The sequence below is a fragment of the Culicoides brevitarsis genome, chromosome 2 (assembly GCF_036172545.1).
Source record: "Culicoides brevitarsis isolate CSIRO-B50_1 chromosome 2, AGI_CSIRO_Cbre_v1, whole genome shotgun sequence".
Lineage (NCBI taxonomy): Eukaryota > Metazoa > Arthropoda > Insecta > Diptera > Ceratopogonidae > Culicoides > Culicoides brevitarsis.
Genome location: NC_087086.1, coordinates 21723817 through 21744078, shown reverse-complemented (window position 1 = coordinate 21744078; position 20262 = coordinate 21723817). Strand labels below are relative to the sequence as shown.

Below are 20262 nucleotides of genomic sequence, written 5' to 3'. Positions count from 1 at the left end.
AAAATTTTTAACGGTTATTTTTAATAGATTTTTTTTTGTTTCTTTCTCTAAAGTTTAAAATTGTCATTTTTTCAAAATTTTCAAATTGTGAACAAAAATTCAATTTAAAACAAATGCTACTCTTAAAAATACATAAAAAAAAAATATATATTTATTATTTAAATAAACTCCCACTTTCTTTTTTATCGTAAATTAACCGTTCAAAATCTTATTTTATTTTGCCTCTGTGAACGAAAAGTTAAAAATAAATTTGGAGCAGCTATTTACTATTTTCCAAAAGAATGTTTTTTAATTTTAAGCAGGATGTATTTTTTATGAATCAATATGTTATGAATTGAATAATCAAGAAAAATTGTTTAAATAAAGAGTTTTTATTTGTATTTATTTCCAAGAAATTATTCATTGTAAGAAGTATTTTGTTCATATTTAAGAGCCAATAAATGAGTAAGATTTTGTGCGAGATTTTCGGGGAATGAATTGGAAGTATCGTGTTCATAATGTGTAGCGGAAATATGCTCGGCCAGTATCTTCTTGCGAGAAAAAAATTCCCCGCAAATGTGACAATTTAATCGTGCTTGCTTAATTTTTCCTTTCGCATGACGTTTCATATGTTCCACCATATGCTGCTTCTTCAAGAACTTTTTTTCACAAATGGAGCATTTGAATTTATATTCAAACGTGTGACTTCGTACTTCATGTGCAATCCTCAGATGCTTTGTCCGGAACACTTCGGGACAAAATCGACAAATTAACCCACATGGCGTACCATTTACTTTCAAAGCTAATTTGTGCACGGATTGCATGTGTCGTAGTAAAGCAGTTTTACTTTTTGGTTTGTCCCCGCAATAGTCGCATATGAATGGATCTCTTTGCTCGGGATGCAAATGCCTTATGTGTGCCTCGAGATTGTAGTTGACAACAAACTTTCCACAATAACTGCAAATGACTTTAAATCGCGTTGGTTCTTTTATGATGCTGTGAACTTCTTTTAGATGTTCATTCAGTTTACGAGGTCCTCTGAGAATCGAATCACAATGTGAACATTGGTAATCTTTATCCTCTTTTTTCTGTCGCACACGTGGAACGATTTCATCTTTTACTTTCAACGATTCGTCAACGACGTATTCGTGCGAAAAATTATGCTCTTCTTCGCGATGTCTGTTAAGACGATAAAAAAGATGAAATTTAGCATCGCATCCGTCGCATTGCAATTCCTGCTTATTGTGTTTGACTCGATAGTGATTTCGAAAATTTGATTTCCCGATACCTGTGTAAGGACAAAGTGGGCATTTGATAGGTAGTTTGCGCTCTTTACGTGGCCACTTGATTTCTCGGTCTTTGTATTTGCGATTCAATGGAATTCTTCGACCCAAACAATCTAACTTGTACTGCGTTTCTTCGGTAGTTTGTGACACAATTTGTCCAGTGGTTTCTTGTTTCGTTCCATGTTTTTCTTCAATTTTATCAATTTTCGAATTTGGCACTACTTTAGCAACGTATTTTTCCACAAAATGGTGCAGATCTTTCCTATGTGCATCCAGTTCGTAGATAAATTGAAAGGTTTTCTCACATCCATCACACTTGAGTTTAAGTTCGTTGTGATGATTCAGCACATGATTCTCATAGTTCGTCGAGTTGTAAGTATTGTAAATGCAAAGTACGCATTGAATCAAGTTTCCAGCAAGTGGAGGTTTGTAAGAGGTTTTGTACTTCTTCCGAGACTTTTTTCTTTTTACCTTCTCAGGTGGCTTATCATCACTATCTTCTGAATCCGAATCATTTTCATCGAAAAACTCGGGCTCCGAATTTTCGACGTCAGAGTAGTCTTGAGGCTCAACTTTGCACACAACCATTTCGAATATCGACGGCTTTACATCTTCTGTGACTTTAAGATTGTTTTGAGACCCGCTCGATGGTACTTTTATTTTCATATGGACTTCAGGTTGATAATCAATTTTCTCCTTTTCTTCCACTTTCCGAATTATTTTGTAGGCGGAAACCAAGTCTTTTGCACATCCCCAGCATAGCGATTCTGGCTCATCTTGGTATTCTAGTTGCGGCTCAATTTTGGATAAATGAATATACAGATGGGCATATGTGAGTGTGTTGTTAGTAGCTATCGAATTGATATGAAATCCTTCGCCAATGATAGTATTCCAACAAATTCGACAAGCATTTTTTGTGGGCATTTCAGTATTTTCACCCATATTTTCGCTTTATTTAAACAAATGTTTACTTTTTACCAATAACTAAAATTTTTGACAGTTAGGGCAATACAATTCTTCAGAATGTTTTGGATTCCACAGACCAATTCATTGATTTTTAAATACTTGAAAAAGGTTTTTGTTGTAACACCCTAAATTTTGACGTTTTTCTACTTTATAGTTTGACGGAGCTCAACTTTAGTAAATAAATAAACAATAAATTAAATAAGAAATCTATCTCACAAAATTCAGCATGGATATGGCAATTTTAAATCAAAAATCTTCGGAAACAAAGTCCTCAGGCAAAAGAAATCCATCAACAGATGATTGTCGAATTTGTTGGAACCGAATAATTGGTCAGGGATTTCTCTTAGATTCAAAGAGTTCGTCACACTCCTCGGAAACCTTTTCGGAAATGTACTACTATGTATCTGGCATTGTTCCTAAAGCTGAGCCCAAATCACTGTGCTGGGGATGTGCAAAAGAGTTGACATTTGCCCACAAAATAATGAAGAAAGTAACAGAAAAAGAAAATTTACAGGAGGACCACACCGAAATTTTGGAAGAAAAGACCGATAAAATTATAGTGGAGCGAGAAGATGTAAAACCAACATCGATGGAAATGGTCGTAATAAAAATAGAGCCTGATGACTTTTATGAAATGGACACAGAAAATGTTGATTCTGTGGAAGATGAGGAGCGTTCGTCATCTAGTGATGCCGAATCGTCAAGTAGTACCGAAGTAAGTAGCGATGAAGAAGACCCAAAGCCTCGCAAATCGACTGTTAAAAGAACGCCTAACAAAAAAACAAGTCAAAGTAACAAACCGAATCTCATTCAATGCGCCCTTTGTATTTACAACACTCGAAACAAAGAAAATTACAAGAAACATGTTTTTGGTCACCATCCTGAGCAAAAGTTAAAATGTGATGGATGTGAAAAGGAATTTTTATTTATTTATGAATTGGAAGCACATCGGAAGGAAATACACGGTTTCGTGGAAAAATATGTGGCTCAACTTAAACCAGACTGGGTTTTGCCTCCCGTATCGAAGTATGAAGGCGAGAAGATTGCTGTTAAACAAGAAAGTACGGTGGAAAGCAACGCAGAAGAAAAACAGTATAAATTAGATATCTTGGGTAGGCGAATACCAATTAACAGAGTTTACAAAAAAAGAGAAGTCAAATACCCAAAAAAGGAGAGAAAACTTCCAATTCAATGTCCACTTTGTCCGTACACTGGCATTGGTAAAGCGAATTTTCGCAACCACTATCGAGTCAAACACAATAAGCAGGAGTTGCAATGCGACGGATGTGAGGCTAAATTTCATCTCTTTTATCGGTTGTATAGACATCGTGAAGAAGAGCACAATTTTTCACATGAATATGTAGTCGACGAGTCTCTAAAAGTGACGTACGAGCAAATAAAAGATCGTCCAAGGAAACCGTATGTGCGAAAACCAAAGCATGGCCAATATTTTCCGTGTCCGAAATGCGATCAAATGCTGCGTGGCCCTCGTATGCTGAACGATCATTTGAAAGAAGCTCACAATTATGTCAAAGACCGATCAAGCGAGAAGGTCATCTGCAATTTTTGTGGAAAATTTGTGGCCAATCAAAATCTCGAATACCATATAAGGCACTTGCATCCCGAGCAAAGAGATCCGTTCGTTTGCGATTATTGTGGAGAAAAACTCAAAAGCAAAACTATTTTGTTGCGACACATGCAGGCAGTTCATAAGCTTGCTTTGAAAGTGAATGGCAGCGCATGTGCATTAATGTGTCGATTCTGTACAGAAATTTTCAAAACAAAACATCGTAGGATTTCTCACGAAGTACGTATCCACACCTTTGACTATAGGTTCAATTGTACTCTCTGCGGTAAAAAGTTCTTCATGAAGAGACACTTAGATGCCCACATGAAAGCTCATGCAAAAGGAAATCTAAAAAAATCCAAGTTAAAATGTCATATTTGTGGAGAAAATTTTTCGAGAAAGCAAATCTTAGCGGATCACATAAGTACACATTGTACGCAAGAGGTTTCCAGCTTTTCCGATAATTTAGCTAAGAATTTGGTTCACTTGGTAGCGCTTAAATATGAGCAAAACGATGATTGAATAAAATATATCAAGACTTTTGCTTCTAAAAAACTGGTATTGTTGTATTTCGTCCTTTTTTATTTATTTATTTTTTTTTTTTTGTAATATTAATTTTATCGAAAAGCTGCAAAATGTTGCAAATGATCTGGTATTGAGTCACTGGGATACGCCTGAGAACATACGTGCCTTTCCAATAACTTTCGTTTTGTAAAATGTTGTCCACAAGTCTGGCATCTAGAGCAACTTAATCGTTTGCCTTCCATATGTCTCTCAAGATGCCGTTTGAATTCAAATTTAACAATAAACTTTTTGTCACACAAATCACAAGTAAATGGATACTCCAAAGTGTGAATGTGAATTTCATGCCTCTTTCGACTTATTTTGAATGGAAAACTTTCTGGACAATATCTACACACATATTCAACCGTTCCCTGAGGAGTCTTGATTGCTCCATTAAGTCGCGATTCTTTGGAAGCACTAGCAGCTTTCTGTTGTTGCTTCGGTATTTTAACGTCAAAATGATGTGCTCTGTACATGTGCACAAGGAGCACACTTTTTGTTTTGGATGGCTCGCTGCAGTACGCACATATATAAGGATCTCGTTGTTCTGGATGCATGTTTCGAATGTGATTCTCCAATGAGCTGTTTGGGAAGAGTTTCCCACAAAAGTTACAAATCACTTTGTATGTGGGGTAAATGTACTTTTTCTTTGCCGTTTTCGGATCAGCTCCTTCTTCTATCTTGATTTCCATTTTTGGAATCTTATACTTTATGTATTTGTGTACAACACGAAGGTGCTTGGCCACATTACGTTTCTCGGTGAACCATCGATCGCACTGAGGACAAGGAAAATTTTGCCCTTTTTCTAATCGGCGTTGCTCCTTTTTATGTTGGTCCTCAAACTTGATCGATTCCGGAACCTTGTACTCGTGCTCGAACTTATGATCGAGTTTGCGATGTGCTAGCAAACGGTAAAACAAGTGAAATTTTGCGGAGCAGCCGTCACATGTCATTTCTAAATTGTCATGCATTTTTCGGTAGTGATCGGCAAAACGAGAGTGCCTCGCACTGCTATAAGGGCATAGAGGACACGTAAACTGATTCTCTGCGAATTCATTATCCATTGAATCGTCTTTCCCATTCAAACTAATACGAACTCTTCTTTCGAACGTTTTTAGTTTTAGTGACTCGTCAACTACATATGGATGCGTAAAATCATGATCTTCACGCCGATGGTCTTCCAGTAGATAAATCAAATGATATTTTTCATCACATCCATCGCATTTCATTTCCTGTCTATTGTGAATCCTGAGTACATGTTTCTGATAGTTGCCTTTGACATTACTTTTGTAATCACAGAGCGGACAATATATCATTTCGTCCTCTGTTTGTGACTTTTTATCGGAGCTGCCTTCTGGCAATGGCTTCAAATTCACTACATATTTATGGGTAAATTTGTGAACGTCTCGCCGATGACCTTCCAGATGATAAATCAGATGAAACGTTTCATCACATCCGTCGCAAATCATTTCCTGTCTATTATGAATCCTGAGTATATGCTTTTGAAAATTATCGCGGACTGTGCTCTTATAATCACAAAGAACACATTGAATTACTTCGCCTTCGATCGGCTTATGCCGTTTTCCTTTTTTCTTTTTCGTTGGCTTGTACTTGTACTTGGCTCTTACTGGTACTTCTTCCTCATCCGATTCTTCTTCTTCCTCTGCTTCTTCGTCTTCGTCTTCTTCTTCTTCTTCTTCTTCTTCGTCTTCGTCTTCGCCTTCTTTGACTTCATATTCACTTATTTCGTCGTCAGAAACTTCCATTTCAAGTGGTACAATCGGTTCAAACTTGACTTCTATCGGCTCTGTTATAGGATCTTCTCCTATGTCCGGTTCTTGTTTGATTGGACTCCACTTAGCGGAAGTTTTCAAATTACTTCCAGTTTTCTCATGGTACTTACGAAACGCCTTTTCATGTTCTTCTATCTTTTTTCTTAGTTGATAGGCTGATACTAGCGCTTTTGAGCAGTTCCAACAGAGTCTTTGCGATCCATATTGTGGCTCGATTCCAAACAAATACAAATAGATTTCGGCAAAGGTTTGGACATTATCTCCTGTCTCCGTTTCAAGGTACACTCCATGTTTACCAACATTTTTCTCACAAATTCTACAATCGCCCTTTCCTATAGTGTTCTCATCTAATTTATTATCCCAGCACTCCATTTTAGAACTCTTTTAATAAATGAATATTTTTTTTCTCTGAGTTTCAAACATTTATTTACTACTGGAGTAAATAAGTTTGTCAATTCGCCTTGCCTTCTCGCTAATGCAATCTTTACATGTACATAAGTATTTATTTATATTTAGTTATTTATTTAATTGATAAGATTCATTCATCAATTCTTAAATTTAAGAAGAAAATAAATGAATTTACCTGAAACTGATTCTGAAGATGAGCTCCCTGAAGTTTGGGAACCGAAAATTAGTCAAGATAATTACGTATTTTATGTAAAGTACGTTGAAAATCGTTGAGGTGAAGAATTCTCAAATTTTGCTTAGCTCTTTTTTTTTAATTTCAGTCATCAAGAGAAAATAACGCAATGGACACATCCGAAAACCGGAAAATTGAAGCGAGTTTCAAGCGACTTGCCAAACGGTTGGAAAAAACGTCTAGACGAGAGTACAGGAATAGAAATTTTTATTAATCATGAGAATGGAAAGGAGACTTATATTGACCCACGACTAGCATTCGCCACAGAAGAAGCATCTGCTGCTGTTGGACAAATAAGACAAAGATTTGATGCTAGCTCCAGAGCGTTGCAAGTTTTACATGGAAAAGATTTAAGCGGTAAATTGTGCATTATTACGGGAGCGAATTGTGGCATTGGATTCGAAACGGCTAAATCACTGGCATTTCATGAGTGCCATGTGATTTTTGCGTGTCGTAATAAGGAGAGTGCAGAAAATGCTATTCAAGCGATAGAAAAAGAAAGACCGAGTGCTGTTGGAAAATGTCGGTTTATGCACGTTGATTTGGCATCGTTGCGATCCGTAGTGACGTTTATAGAATCTGTAAAAAAGGAAGTAAAACACATTGATTTCTTAATTTTAAATGCCGGTGTGTTTGGTTTGCCATACACAGTAACAGAAGATGGTCTGGAAGCAACATTCCAAATATCGCATCTTTCGCATTTTTACGTTACCATAAATTTAGTTCCACTCCTGGATCATACAAGTCGTGTAATAGTTGTTTCATCTGAGAGTCATCGGTTCGCAAATTTCCCTGAATGTGGAGGATTGACAGAAGAAATTATCTCACCACCACCTTCAAAATACTGGAGTATGATGGCATACAATAACGCCAAACTTTGTAATGTGCTCTTTGCTAAGGAACTTGCCAAACGACTTCAACATAAAGGAATCTCTGTATTTTCTTTACATCCTGGAAATTTGGTTTCAAGTAATTTGAGTCGAAATTGGTGGCTTATTAGGGTTCTCTTTGCATTTGTTCGCCCCTTCACAAAGTCTTTACAACAAGCAGCCGCAACAACAGTTTATTGTGCCACAGCTGAGGAAATTACTGGCTTGACGGGGCTATATTTCAATAACTGTTTTGTGTGTGAGCCATCCATACTAGCTCACAGTGATGAGTTGTCCCAAAGTTTATGGGATATCAGTGAAAAATTAATAAATGAAAAGTTACAAGCGCACACCTAATTATGCCTCCTTACCGATTCATATGATAGTAAGTAGTATGATATGTTTTGAAATACTGTTCTATTTATGATATTTTAAATAAAAATGTTTAAACAATCAAAAACTAAATCAAATCATTTATTAATAAATATATTTTTCTAAAAGTCCGATACTCTTCCTTTGCGTTCCCAATCTCCATATCTAGTAGGTTCTGGACCTCTGGGACCTCCGATTTCTCCAGTTTTTGGATTTACATCATTAGGAAAACGTTCCAATGGTTCTTTCTCTTGATACGGATGAGTTCCAAGTGATTGATCCAATTTTCCAATTGGGGTTTTTTCGCGTAATTTTTTCTGAAAATCTGCCATTCGAGGACTCACTGGTCTATCGGACTTTTCTTCCTTATCAGTAGGCGGAGCAGGAGGTTCTCTATGTAAAACATTTGGTGTTGTGGAAAACGTCTGAATCTCTACATTTCAAATATTAAATGATGAAGAAGTAATTCTACTTATGAAAAGGAAAATAAAGTGTACTTACGAATGACCTTGCATGTCCATTGGTATCGCAATTGAGCAAAATTTCCTCTTAACATGTTTTAGTTTCTCGTAAGTTTCTTTCTAGTATTTTAAATATATTTGTTTTCTTTTATTGAATGTGTTTTGATAACATATACATTTTCATTTGATAGGGTTACCAAAACCAAATTTTTAGTACAGCGACTTCTCATGATTTTTAGAAACTTTAAATTTTGAATAAACAGAAATCAATTTTTGAAATAATGTTTAAGCTACTAATTAAATAAACTTAGGCCGCTCCAAATGAAAATCAAAAATAAAGTCCGATGCCCCATTTTAAAAGTCGAAAATCCAATGGGGCAAAATAAAAAAAAAAGTTAAAAATTTAACCAAAAATGACCATTTTTGGGTGTATTTTCATAATTTTTCAAGAAAATTTCCATAAAATTTTTGAAAAATTTTCAAATTATTATAATTTTTGTTTTGGAAATAATATTTTATCATAAGTGTTCTTCTTTAAAAATATTTTTCATAAAATTATTAAATTGTTTTTCAAAATTTTTTGACAGTTATTTTTTATGAAATTTTTTTCTTTAATTTTTAATATGAAAATTTCTGAAATCTATTTTGAATAAGCAAATTTCAAAGTGAATATATAGTAAAAAACATCAAAAATATTATTTAACGCTCAAAAACTGATAAAATTTTGTCATTTGGTATGAAAAAAGTATTTCAAAACTTTTATTTTTATTTTGCCCCCCCCTCATTTTGTTTTTTTTTTTTGGACTTTATTTTTAATTTTCATTTGGAACAGCCTAAAATAATAAAAAAAATAATTTTTAAATTTTTGTCACGCAAAAAACAAAAATTTTTTTTCGAAAATTATTAAGGTGGATCCAATTTTTTTAATACTTTTTGTCATAAAAATATTTAAAAAAATAGTTGACAATTCAAAAAGTTTTTCATAATTTTTTTAAGAAAGTTTCTAAACTTATAAAAAAATAAACAATTAGGTAAATAAACTAAAATTAAGTTAAATATGAATTTTTTTCTCAAAAATATTTTTCCCGAAATTTTTTAACAATAAGGTACGTAAATAATTATTTTTCTTGATTTTCTTTTATTATTTTTTAACTTAAAGATTTTTTATTGGCAAATCTCAAACACAAAACATATTCATATTCACAACAAATATTCAGATTAACGGCCCAAATTTTTTTCTCAAAATTGTTTTGACGAAATTATTTTTTTTTTTTATTTTTAACTTGAATTGATTTGAATTTAAATCTCAAAAAAGATAATTAAAAAACAATAAAATATTGATGAAGTGCCAATAAAAGTAAAAAAATTATAGTATAAAAACAGTATTTATTTATTTTTTAATTTCGGGGGAAGGTCATTTAATTTTCAAAAAGTTTGGATTTTTTTATTTTCATTTGAAGCTTTTTGGAGTTTTTTAAATAAATAATTTAAAAAAAATTAACCAAAAAAATAATATGAAATTTTAATTCATGAAAATAATTTTTTTTTGTTAAAATTTAGCCTTTAAAATAGAATCAAATAAAAATAGGTTTTTATTTTAAAAACTTCTTAGAATCAAAAAAAAATCAAACAAGCGGTGTCTTATAAATCATTAAAAAATGCTGCACGGCTAACTTCGTCTGTTTCTGGTAGATTTAAACCTTCCACATGTTTCAACATTGGAAATTTTTTGAACAACTCTAGTAAATCATTAATTTCACAGCGTATGGGCATTCCTAAACACTGAAAAAAAAAATAATTAAAAAAAAATAATAAATTTCCTTATAGAGCTTTTCTTACCCAAAGCTTTAGGGGAGTTGTCAGTAAAGATTGAATTGTCTCCGCATTGGCATAAATACCAGTAATTTCGTTGCAATGTTCATCGAGCATTTCCTCTTCTGGCGTAGAATTGGGTATTCTTAGAGCAGTCAAATATTTCAATTGATGAATGAGGAAACCGCTTATCTCATATTTGAATCGACTTCCGACTGCGAAAGCCAAATTCTTTAAATTGGGACATTTGCTGCAAAAGGTTTTGAGAGCGTTCTTCGAAAGGCGCTTGTGACAAAACATTAATTGAAGTGTCTTGAGATTCGGGAACGGTGTCATGGCTTCAAAATAGTTGTAGTTAACTTTTAATTTCTGGTTGTCGAAGAAATCAGGACTCAGCGTGAATGTTGATAAATGCTTCGAAACGCCATTTTTTTCGAGAGCTCGACTAATCGTCTTCCAAAAGTTACAAAACTCGGAGTCCCAATACAGAATTTGAAGATTTTTCAAGTGGATGAAAGATTCGAGAAAATTCCGTACGCAATTTAAACAAGTTTTGACAATTCTGCTGACGCTCAACACTTTCACGGTCTTATTCGGAAGAACTTCGTGAGACTGTAGAAAAGAAGGAACTTGTGCCGCACATGAAACTGAAATATATGGGAACTGAAGTCCAAATTTCTTCAAGTTTGGCATGTCGTGAAGCCATTTAAGGTCAAATTTCGAGCCATTTTTCAATAAGACGTCCAACGAATGCACATTTGATGGATTTATGCATGCCGGAAGAGGAATCACGATATCAGGAGTCAATTCTGTGTAGATATGGTAAGAGATAATTTCAGTTTGACGTTGCAAAAAGTTCACATCTACGACGTTTTTAAGCAATTTTAAGCGTTTCAGGGACATCGGAGCATCGTACAAGTCTTTGATGGAGTTTTGATGGTGAGTTCTACTTTTAGTTCCAGTGATTTTTTGAGGACACGCTTTTAATAAAGCTTTTGCTTGCTTAGTGATGAAATTTTCGACTCTTAGAGTGATTTCCTGAACGTTTGGAAATTCCGAATTGTATTCCTTTGTATTCTTTTTCATTCCATATACAACGGATTGTGACACGTTTCACACTTGGCCATACTAGTTGCCATTGACGCATGTTGCACAACAAAATATTGTCTTTCAATTTGAGGACTTCGACTTTATCGAAAGTTTTGATGAAAAGTTCAGTCGTTTCACGATCCAACAGCTCAAAGGGCAAATCTTTGATGTATTTAACGGTACTTCGGCATTTAACGGCATTCGAGAATCTTAAGGATTTTCAACATTTTTGGAAGATGGTCAACGACGTTTTGAAGAAAACAGGCATGGCTCAGCATTTGATAACGTTTCGCGTATATTTTTCTGATTACGGGTCGGCAGTGGACTCCTCCGAATACAATTTATTCAAAATATTGACACCCCTTCCGATCGCCATTGACGTTGAACTTCACATAAAAATCACAAAACTCACGCAAAACAACTTGCACATGCTATGCAAGAAGATTCCTGCCGTCAAAAAATTAATAATTGGAATAAAACCAGATATGAACTTCAATTTGACTGGTTTTCTCATCAGTCAACTCAAGTATTTGAAATATTTGAAGTTGTCTCATTATCCGAATGGATTTTTCGACGAGAACTATGTGGAACATGTTGCAGGTCTTATCGATACTTTGCTAAAAGTCGATTTGAAGCTTTGGGTAATTTTTTTTTATTTTATATTAATTTTTAAGAAACTTTAAACATTTTTTTGAGTTTTTGTTCCAAGATTTTATTTCGTGATGAAGAACGTAATAAAAAAAAGGTTTTGAAATACTTTTTCTTATAAAATTTTATTTTTCTAATCAATTTTGGGCCGTTTATAAATATTTTTTTTGCTTTTAAAATTCAAAACATTTAGAATCAAACTATAAAAAATATTCTGAAAAAATTTTTAAATATTTGTAAAAAAAAATTTAAACAAAAATCTATAATATAAAGCAAATATAACATTTTTGTTAATGTTTCAAGTAAATACGATCAGTAAAAGGACAATAAATTAAATTTAATTTTTACTGTTTGTCAACCTTTTTTTCTGCAAGTCCTCAAAATAACACGTATGAGTAATTCCAAAAAAAGATTTGCATCTTCTTCTTGCTTAAACTGTAATACACTTTTCAACGATGGAAACTTTTCGAACAATTGAAAGATATCACAATTGAAAGATATATTCACAACATATTGGCAAGTCCAAATACTAAAAATAAAAATTCAATTAGAAATATTTTTTGGTAAGCCGCTCCAAATGAAACTCAATAGTTTTGTCCAATGCCCCATTTTAAATTTGAAAATCCAATGAGGCAAAATAAAAAAAAAGTTAAAAATTTCTTCAAAAATTAACGATTTTTGGTGTATTTTTGTATTCAAAATCGTATTTGGACATAAAGTTTTCTTTAAAAATAATTTTTGACAGCTATTTTTTTAAAATTCATTTTTTTCAATTTTAATTAAAGTTTTTTAAAACAATTTTAATACACAAATATCAGTGCAAAAAACTCTAAACAACAAAAATATTGATGAAAAATCAATAAAAAAATGGCATTTTGTATGAAAAAAAGTATTTCAAAATTTTTTATTTTTTTTGCCCCCCCCCCCATTTTGATTTCAAAAATTTTGGACAAAACTATTGAGTTTCATTTGGAGCGGCCTTATTTTGATTTTAATAATCCAACCAAGAATAATTTTTCTTTTAAGTTTTATAAAAAAAAATTATACAAATATGAATAATTTTACAATAGATAGCAAAAAATACATGCAATGTTAAATACAAAAAGAGACTTTTAAAGAAAAAATAAGCAATTTTTTAGTATTTTTTTTTATTTTACTTAATTTGCATTTTATTGAAATATACTAAGGCTGATGAATAAATAATACTTTGTTCTTAATTTTATGAGCTTTGAAATAGTTTTTCTGAATAGATGACTAAATCAATCAAAAGAAATTTGAAGCTATTTTAGAAGTTGTGAAAATTGTTTTATATAACAATGACGAACAAAAAATAAAAATTTTGTAAAATGTTTTTTTTTTTTTTGATGAAAGTTAAAAACTAGTGAAACCTATGAATTAAATAGTAAAATAACATTAAAATGATTTAAAGTAAATAATTTTAAAATTTTTATGTAAAAAATTGGTAAAATAAATGAAACTATACTAATGAGCACTTAGATTTTAAAAAAGTAACGCAAAACAGAGAGGTTTTTGTAACATCCTAAGTTAGACGTTGGATAACCGAATTGAATTTTTCTCATGTCATTGTCAAGTATTAATACAAAAAAAAAAAAAGAAAAGATAAATTGGATATAGAATTTATATCTTGTTTTATTATTTACATAATATGGATAATTTGTAAGTAGTGAGTAAATAATCTTCTTTATGCATACTTCTTAAAGAAAGAATCAACAAGTCATAAAATGCGTCACAAATTTATAAAAATTAATGTTGTCCCTGTTGTGGTTTCTCTTGCACATGGATTGGTGCCGAATTTGAATGGTGACTTTGAGCCGAGGAATGCTGCTGTTGTTGTTGTTGTTGACTGTTTTGTGCTTGATTGTGTTGATTCAGATCGTTCTTTTGATTTGGATGCTCTTCAAAGTGTTGTTGTTGTTGTTGTTGATTTCCTTGATGATGGTTCAGATTTTTATGATTTTGTACCGAAGCAGGAGCATTGTATTGTTTTGCTTGATCATTCGGATGATGTTCATAAACTTGATTTTGGTTCAAGTTAACCTGTTGTGGATGATTTTGATAGCCTTGTTGATAATGTGGTGGAGGTGGTGGTGCATGTCTCAGGTGTTCAGGAATGTCATTTGGATCCTAAAATACAAAAATGTTCAAAAATATCAGCATTTAGATTTACGTACTATATGTATAGGTATTAATTTGTTGAAAAAAAAAATAAATTCGTAAAAAGCGAAAATTCTTACATTTTGACCATAAGGCATATTTGGATGTGCGGGTAGCTATAAAATAATACAATTAAATTCAAACTCATGCAGGTGTTAATTAACAAAAATCAAAACTAAATTATTTAAAGAGAAACTCTTTCGACTTACTTTTCCTTCGGCAATTAACCTTTCTATTTCTAAATGACGTCTACGTTCAAATTCCAAATACTCTTCATGAGTATATTGAGGGACGTTGTCAACAGTGTCCCATCCAGGATCGCGTTGAAATTCATCTCGTTTAGTTTGATCTAAAAATTCTTGGTAGCTAATCAGACCATCGTGGTTGACATCGGCTTCTTTGAAAACATGCTCTCTCATTCTTTCCATCTCCTCAGCTCTTTCACGTAAATCGTCTTCTGGTACCCCAGATTGATAGACTTTATCCAACTCTTTTACAAAAAGCGCTTTAACTTCATTTTCGTCCCAAAAGTTGTTCCCATCCAGATCGTGTAACTTAAATTTAAACAAAACACTGGGTAATTTATACATATAAAAATGTTTATTTAAAGTTATACTCACCATGAAAAATGTCTTTGGATCGAATTCCTGATCCATGTGGTCCTGTTTCTCCCAAACTTCCTCTAATTGGTCTTTCGAACCTGGATGATGCAGTTTTTCGTGTTTGTTATGCTTCTCTTGTTGTTTTTTTAGTTCCTCCTCATACTGTTTCTTGTGTTCCTCATCCATTTCTCTCAATTTTTCTTGTTTTTCAAATTCCTTCTGTAACTCATACTCCTTGAATTCTTCGCGACGCTTTCTATCACTTTCAGCCAAGTCTTGGGATGTCTTCAAAATAAGTCGTTTCAAGTCCTCAATTTCAAATGTATGAGAATTAGCATGATCCAAGTGTTCGGGAATTTTAATATGAGCTCTGTCTATTCCATTTGACAACTCATATTGCTTCATTGCGAGATGTCTCAGCCTTTCTAACTCTTGACGTTTCAATTCGTGCAACTTTGATCGAACATTGTGATTAACGTATTCGAGCTCCTGTGCAATTTTGCCTGACTATCAAATGAATAATTAGTGAGTAAAATTTAATGTAAAAATTGGTCTTACTTACTCTAATATCAGCTTCATCAGCTTTATCTAGTTTTTCTCTAAAATCTTTATCGCTTTCCAAAAGATTTACAACCTCCTTTAAATATCGTTCATATTCCAATACGTTCTGTAACAAGCAAAAATAATTAAAAATATTAATCTACCTAGATTGAGTTTGAATGTGTATATTTATAGTATGAATTGATTACTATATTAAAATTTAAGTATGCATGTAATTTTGAAATCTGGTAAACAGCCTTGAATTATCTAGCATGAATTATTATTTTACCTCCAGCTTTCCATCCTTATCTGGAATCTCATTCTCAGAATCATGAGTTTTCTGTTTTTTGTGATCAACGGGAAGACAACAAACTATTCCTAGTAACAGGAGCAAAGTTATAGTTAAGTAGCTTCTCCAACTGAACATTTTAAAAACTATATATTTTTTAACGCATTAAATATGTACAGGCTTAATTATTCAGAAGGTCTCTCTGAATTCGCCTTTTTGAAGATTAAAATGCAATTTTTAAGTAATGAGTTATTTTTCCAGCAATGTACACGTATGTCTCTTATTTACCTTCACCCAGCATGCGTGGATGTTTTCATTCTTCACACTTGTATGAAGCACTTGAAACTCGGTCCCATAATAACTCGACTTGTACAATGCAAAAAAAATTTAAAAAAATCTTTTCTAAAATTCGGTTACAATTTTTATCAAAGGAATTACAACGATAAACGTAATATTATAAGGTTATAAACGATGGAGGCTTAAATGGACAAATATTTGTGACCTATATCAAAATAAATGAAACTCTGAAATACTGCACTCTCATAATAAAAAAATTGGAATTGAATTATAATTTTATTCTCTTTATTTTATTATATATAATTTATCTATTTATTTTAGAAATTAACAGCCAGGTCAAACATAAAGTGTTAAATGAATGAATTTTATTTTGTTATAATTTAAAAAAAACATCAAAAGTGGAAGACGCGCAAATTTTCTTCTATTAACCAAAACATGTACAGAGATTTGTAAAATTGTGCATTCGATTGTTATTGTTTAATAAAATAATAATTATAATAATAGGCCAGAATGTCTTTCTTTGGCAAATTCCCGATTTATTTATGTCTCCTAACAAATAACACTAAAATAATTTTAATACCTAGTATGTGTTCATATGGCTATTTTTTGTATTTAATATAGTGAATTCGTAAATTACAAAGTGCGTGATTGATTTGAATTTTTGAAGTTTGAAAATATTTAAAATATTTTTATTCCTCAATATCGTAAGTACTTAATTATATCTTCCAAATTTATTTTAAAAATTTCTTTTGTATTTATCATTTTTATTTTTACCTAATGCACTAATGTTTATTTTTTTAATTATCACATTTTATTTTACATAGTTGTTCGTAGTTTTCATAAATAGTAAAATAACTTTGAGTGTTTGTGCATGAATCTTTTATGAACAAACTTAAGAATATAAAAATTCCCTTTTCTTAAGTTTGTAAAACAGAATCAGCACGTCCTCTGAAATAATATAAATTTGGTGATAATTCTAGGCAGAAATATTTTTAGAGATCACAACTGAATCTTAAAAGGCTAGATCATTTCACGAATATCTTTAGCAATATTAATAATATCATGTAAAAAGAAGTATTTGAATTTAGTACGCTTTGTGCTGTTTATCAGATTTCATTAAATGAAAAGGTTTTAAAACCATGATGAAAGTGACTTTGTTTTACAGTCCTTTGTCATTGTTGCTTTGACACCTGATGGAAAAAACAAAATTAAAATTTGTTTAGTATTAATGTAAAATTTGTTAAATACCTGTACTTTGACTAGTATGGCTCACACCCATTAGCTCAAGTTCTCTTAAAAGAACACCTAAGCTTGTATTATCTGTCTCCAAGACACTCGTACTTATTTTAATTGTAGGGATATTTGAATTTTTAGTCTGAGTATGCCACACCAAGACTTCTGTACAGTTTTTTGCTTTAGGCTCGATATTTTCAATTTTTAAGTCTATGCTTTTGAGAAATTCATCTTCCTCATACCCTGCTTTGTAGGGCATCGTTGCGTTCGGATTTTGGAAGAGAACATCCAAATTTATAGCAAATCCAGCCATATCCACAGGCCACAATCTTTTTGCTGGCCAAGAATCGAAAAATCCAATAATTTTTCCCTAAAAAATTAATCATTTTGTATTATAAGGCAACTTCATTTTCATTACACTTACTTTCTTTACAATTGGGGAGCTTATTGCGTATTGCCCAATTAGACCAACAGGAAACATTGAGACATATTTAGTACTTCTAATCTCATTGAACAATCGTAAATCAAATGTATTGTCATCGTCCCCAAAATAAAGCACACCATTTCGTTTATTATTACTTCTAATCCAATTCAGAGCGGCTCGGCGATTAGCAACACCCCTTGGAGCTGGACCTTTTATTGTTCTATAGTGATCCGGCATCGGACTAGCAATATGAGTGTATGGAATACCTGTAAATTAAAAAATATTAAATAATTCTCCTGCTTTTTTGCATCGATTAAAATAACGAGCAGCTTACCAAACCGATTCAAGATGTGATCTAAAAAATTATTACAAATGTCCGTGTCATCAGCTACAATCCAATGAAGATTTCTTATATGCAATAATGTTTGTGCAAGCCTCGTTAATTCAGGAATTTGTTCTCGACGTGGATACGTAGGAGTAACAAAATAAATTATGGGAACATTGTTGCTATCCATATGAGGAGTATTTGAATCTATATCATTGAAATACTTTCTTTTTTCTTCAAAATGTGTGCTACAAACTACCATGGTGTCGTTAACTTCGGGATACGTTGTATACTCCTTGAGAAATCGATCTAAAATTAAAGGATATATTTAACTACAATTTGTAAATATAAATTATGTAACATCTGATTATAATATAACTTTTTATATTTGGTACTTTTTTATACAAAAGATTATAAAATTGTGTTTTTGAATTTTTTCTATGATATTTTGATTTAATTTTTCTATTCCAAAAGTGTTTTTCAAATATTATTTTTTAATTGTCGTTAGTTAAAAAAACTAAAATTTTGTATGAATAAATTTTTGAAAAATCTTTAAAACAAGATCAATTTTTTAACTTTATTTTTTACTCGACAAAACTATTAAGTTTTATTTTGAGCGGCTTTTATTGACTTTAACTCAGTAAAATAGTTGAAAATAGAGTTCTTTAAAATCAACGATTTAGCTAAAAAACGGTAAAAGGAGCAAAAACAGTCATGTAACAAGGAATAGTATTTCAAAATCTATATATAATATTCCTCAACAGCGTTTTTTTTTCAGAAAATGTTGGAAGAGGGAACGCAAAAAAAAGTTTTTGGAAAACCTTTATTAAATATTTAAAAAATTATCATTAGCTACATGTCGAAATGATTCACTGTATTTTTATCTAAAATATTTTATAGTTTATTTTTTTTGTATATGGTAAATACGTATGTTCTGGAAACTTTATAATTGTTTTCATTGTGTCCAACTTCCAAGCAACATTAAATCGATAAACCGCAAATAAAAACGTTTCACTTGTTTGCTTTAAATGAATTAAATAATTGAACGAACCAACATGAATAATCTTCAATATAAAATGCATTTTATGTATCCTTGGATTATTTATCTCATTCTATTCGACTATAATCACTATAATGTAACATAATCGTCAGCACTTTAATATGTTCTTGTAATTTGTATAAAAAACTAAACTAAATAAGATTATTATTAAACTTAATGGAAAATAATTATTTTGAAGCGTGCATGATAATTATTAAATAGATTAGGTAATATTTTGATAACTAATTTTCCCACCATTTATTCCCATTTGAATTATATGAAATACAATGTATGTACAAAAGTATCATTGTAATTAGTGTACCGGCACGCTATTTATCAATAAAATTATAATAAAGGCTATTTATAACATCATCATTTTGATTTTTATCAAAAATTGTCAAAATGATAACAAAGTTAGGTATCACTAAATGAGCATTAAAATTGAAAAACACTTTTTTGTTTTTTAAATAACTTTTGAACAATACACGGTTTCATTTGTCGATGCCCACTTACCGGCAGATGAAGACCAAAGAAGGTACATTCCAAAGAGACAGAATGATATCACAAGCACAAAAGCATTTCTTGCTTTATTCATATTTTTTCGTCCGAACAACTTCCGAATACTGATCCAAATGCTAGTCATTGCTTGATTTTCAAATATTAGATCTGATGGTCAACTTGTTATATTTATGTAGCTTCGACACAAGTTTGTTATTGTATGTATTTCGATATAATGTATATATTTTTTTATGTTGGTTTCTCTATTCTAATTTCACCATTGATTTTATTATATTGTTGTAACTTAATTATATGTGTCGCGTGCGTTTGTGTGTTGCTATTTTTATTATAATTTGGTATTCTTGCTTTTGAATAATTTTTAAATTATTGATTGTTTTAATTCGTCATCCCCGTTTCCATGTATTGATTACAATCTATTTCATTTCAAAATATCTATCATTATGCTAGATGCAAGTTACTTTTGAAGAAAAAATCGGAAGATTTTCTGCAATACGGCAAAACTTATATTTATTTTAATTTTTATAAAAAACACGACTGAATATCAGCAGCAATGACTTCTTTCCTTATCTGTATATTATTTACAATAACTCAGTGTATGTACTCGTTTTAATTAATTAATTATTTCTTATTGAATTTTTTTTTTTTGCAAAAACACATTTTGGCATTGCGTATAAAGCCGTAGACTGCACTCTTGCAGAGGAGCTTTGTATTGTGTCAATCGAAAAGAGGAGTTTGAAATTGATACCATAATAAAACAGTTTTTAACAACATTT

General features: G+C 31.6%; 6 protein-coding genes across 6 annotated transcripts; 2 read left to right on the top strand and 4 right to left on the bottom strand.

Annotated features, from left to right (window-relative positions):
- Positions 1-373: 373 nt before the first annotated feature.
- Positions 374-2238, bottom strand: LOC134830863 (PR domain zinc finger protein 5-like). The gene has a single exon (XM_063844467.1). It carries the CDS (start codon positions 2205-2207, stop codon positions 396-398), a length of 1812 nt encoding a protein of 603 aa, XP_063700537.1. The 5' UTR covers positions 2208-2238; the 3' UTR covers positions 374-395.
- A 219-nt stretch (positions 2239-2457) lies between these two features.
- On the top strand, positions 2458-4320 carry LOC134828736 (PR domain zinc finger protein 5-like). The gene has a single exon (XM_063841722.1). It carries the CDS (start codon positions 2458-2460, stop codon positions 4318-4320), a length of 1863 nt encoding a protein of 620 aa, XP_063697792.1.
- A 28-nt stretch (positions 4321-4348) lies between these two features.
- LOC134831934 (oocyte zinc finger protein XlCOF6-like) lies at positions 4349-6542 on the bottom strand. Its single transcript, XM_063845774.1, has one exon. It carries the CDS (start codon positions 6525-6527, stop codon positions 4416-4418), a length of 2112 nt encoding a protein of 703 aa, XP_063701844.1. The 5' UTR covers positions 6528-6542; the 3' UTR covers positions 4349-4415.
- Positions 6543-6675: 133 nt separating this feature from the next.
- LOC134828393 (WW domain-containing oxidoreductase) lies at positions 6676-8123 on the top strand. Its single transcript, XM_063841368.1, has 2 exons — positions 6676-6817; positions 6884-8123. The coding sequence occupies exons 1-2, from the start codon at positions 6729-6731 to the stop codon at positions 8019-8021; spliced, it is 1227 nt and encodes a 408-aa protein (XP_063697438.1). The 5' UTR covers positions 6676-6728; the 3' UTR covers positions 8022-8123.
- LOC134828735 (uncharacterized) lies at positions 8063-15928 on the bottom strand. Its single transcript, XM_063841721.1, has 10 exons — positions 15653-15928; positions 15386-15490; positions 14842-15330; positions 14431-14775; positions 14302-14337; positions 13812-14191; positions 11439-11580; positions 10337-11386; positions 10198-10279; positions 8063-8469 (listed from the first exon to the last, which is right to left on the bottom strand). The coding sequence occupies exons 1-10, from the start codon at positions 15788-15790 to the stop codon at positions 8159-8161; spliced, it is 3078 nt and encodes a 1025-aa protein (XP_063697791.1). The 5' UTR covers positions 15791-15928; the 3' UTR covers positions 8063-8158.
- Positions 15929-16281: 353 nt separating this feature from the next.
- Positions 16282-20153, bottom strand: LOC134829837 (galactosylgalactosylxylosylprotein 3-beta-glucuronosyltransferase S). The gene is made up of 5 exons (XM_063843116.1): positions 19484-20153; positions 17941-18240; positions 17607-17872; positions 17198-17552; positions 16282-17139 (listed from the first exon to the last, which is right to left on the bottom strand). Exons 1-5 carry the CDS (start codon positions 19611-19613, stop codon positions 17081-17083), a joined length of 1110 nt encoding a protein of 369 aa, XP_063699186.1. The 5' UTR covers positions 19614-20153; the 3' UTR covers positions 16282-17080.
- Positions 20154-20262: the final 109 nt, after the last annotated feature.

Excerpts from the sequence above, each read along its gene's own strand:
- LOC134829837 (XM_063843116.1), bottom strand. The coding sequence starts at position 19,613 with ATGACTAGCATTTGGATCAGTATTCGGAAGTTGTTCGGACGAAAAAAT. Across the intron at positions 18,241-19,483 it reads TCTTTGGTCTTCATCTGCCG|ATCGATTTCTCAAGGAGTAT; the intron begins GTAAGTGGGCAT and ends CTTTAATTTTAG. Across the intron at positions 17,553-17,606 it reads GCTCCCCAATTGTAAAGAAA|GGAAAAATTATTGGATTTTT; the intron begins GTAAGTGTAATG and ends TTAATTTTTTAG.
- LOC134828735 (XM_063841721.1), bottom strand. The coding sequence starts at position 15,790 with ATGTTCAGTTGGAGAAGCTACTTAACTATAACTTTGCTCCTGTTACTA. Across the intron at positions 15,331-15,385 it reads CTGATGAAGCTGATATTAGA|TCAGGCAAAATTGCACAGGA; the intron begins GTAAGTAAGACC and ends TTCATTTGATAG. Across the intron at positions 14,192-14,301 it reads ATATGCCTTATGGTCAAAAT|GATCCAAATGACATTCCTGA; the intron begins GTAAGAATTTTC and ends TTTGTATTTTAG.
- LOC134828736 (XM_063841722.1), top strand. The coding sequence starts at position 2,458 with ATGGATATGGCAATTTTAAATCAAAAATCTTCGGAAACAAAGTCCTCA.
- LOC134831934 (XM_063845774.1), bottom strand. The coding sequence starts at position 6,527 with ATGGAGTGCTGGGATAATAAATTAGATGAGAACACTATAGGAAAGGGC.
- LOC134830863 (XM_063844467.1), bottom strand. The coding sequence starts at position 2,207 with ATGGGTGAAAATACTGAAATGCCCACAAAAAATGCTTGTCGAATTTGT.
- LOC134828393 (XM_063841368.1), top strand. The coding sequence starts at position 6,729 with ATGAATTTACCTGAAACTGATTCTGAAGATGAGCTCCCTGAAGTTTGG. Across the intron at positions 6,818-6,883 it reads AATTACGTATTTTATGTAAA|TCATCAAGAGAAAATAACGC; the intron begins GTACGTTGAAAA and ends TTTTAATTTCAG.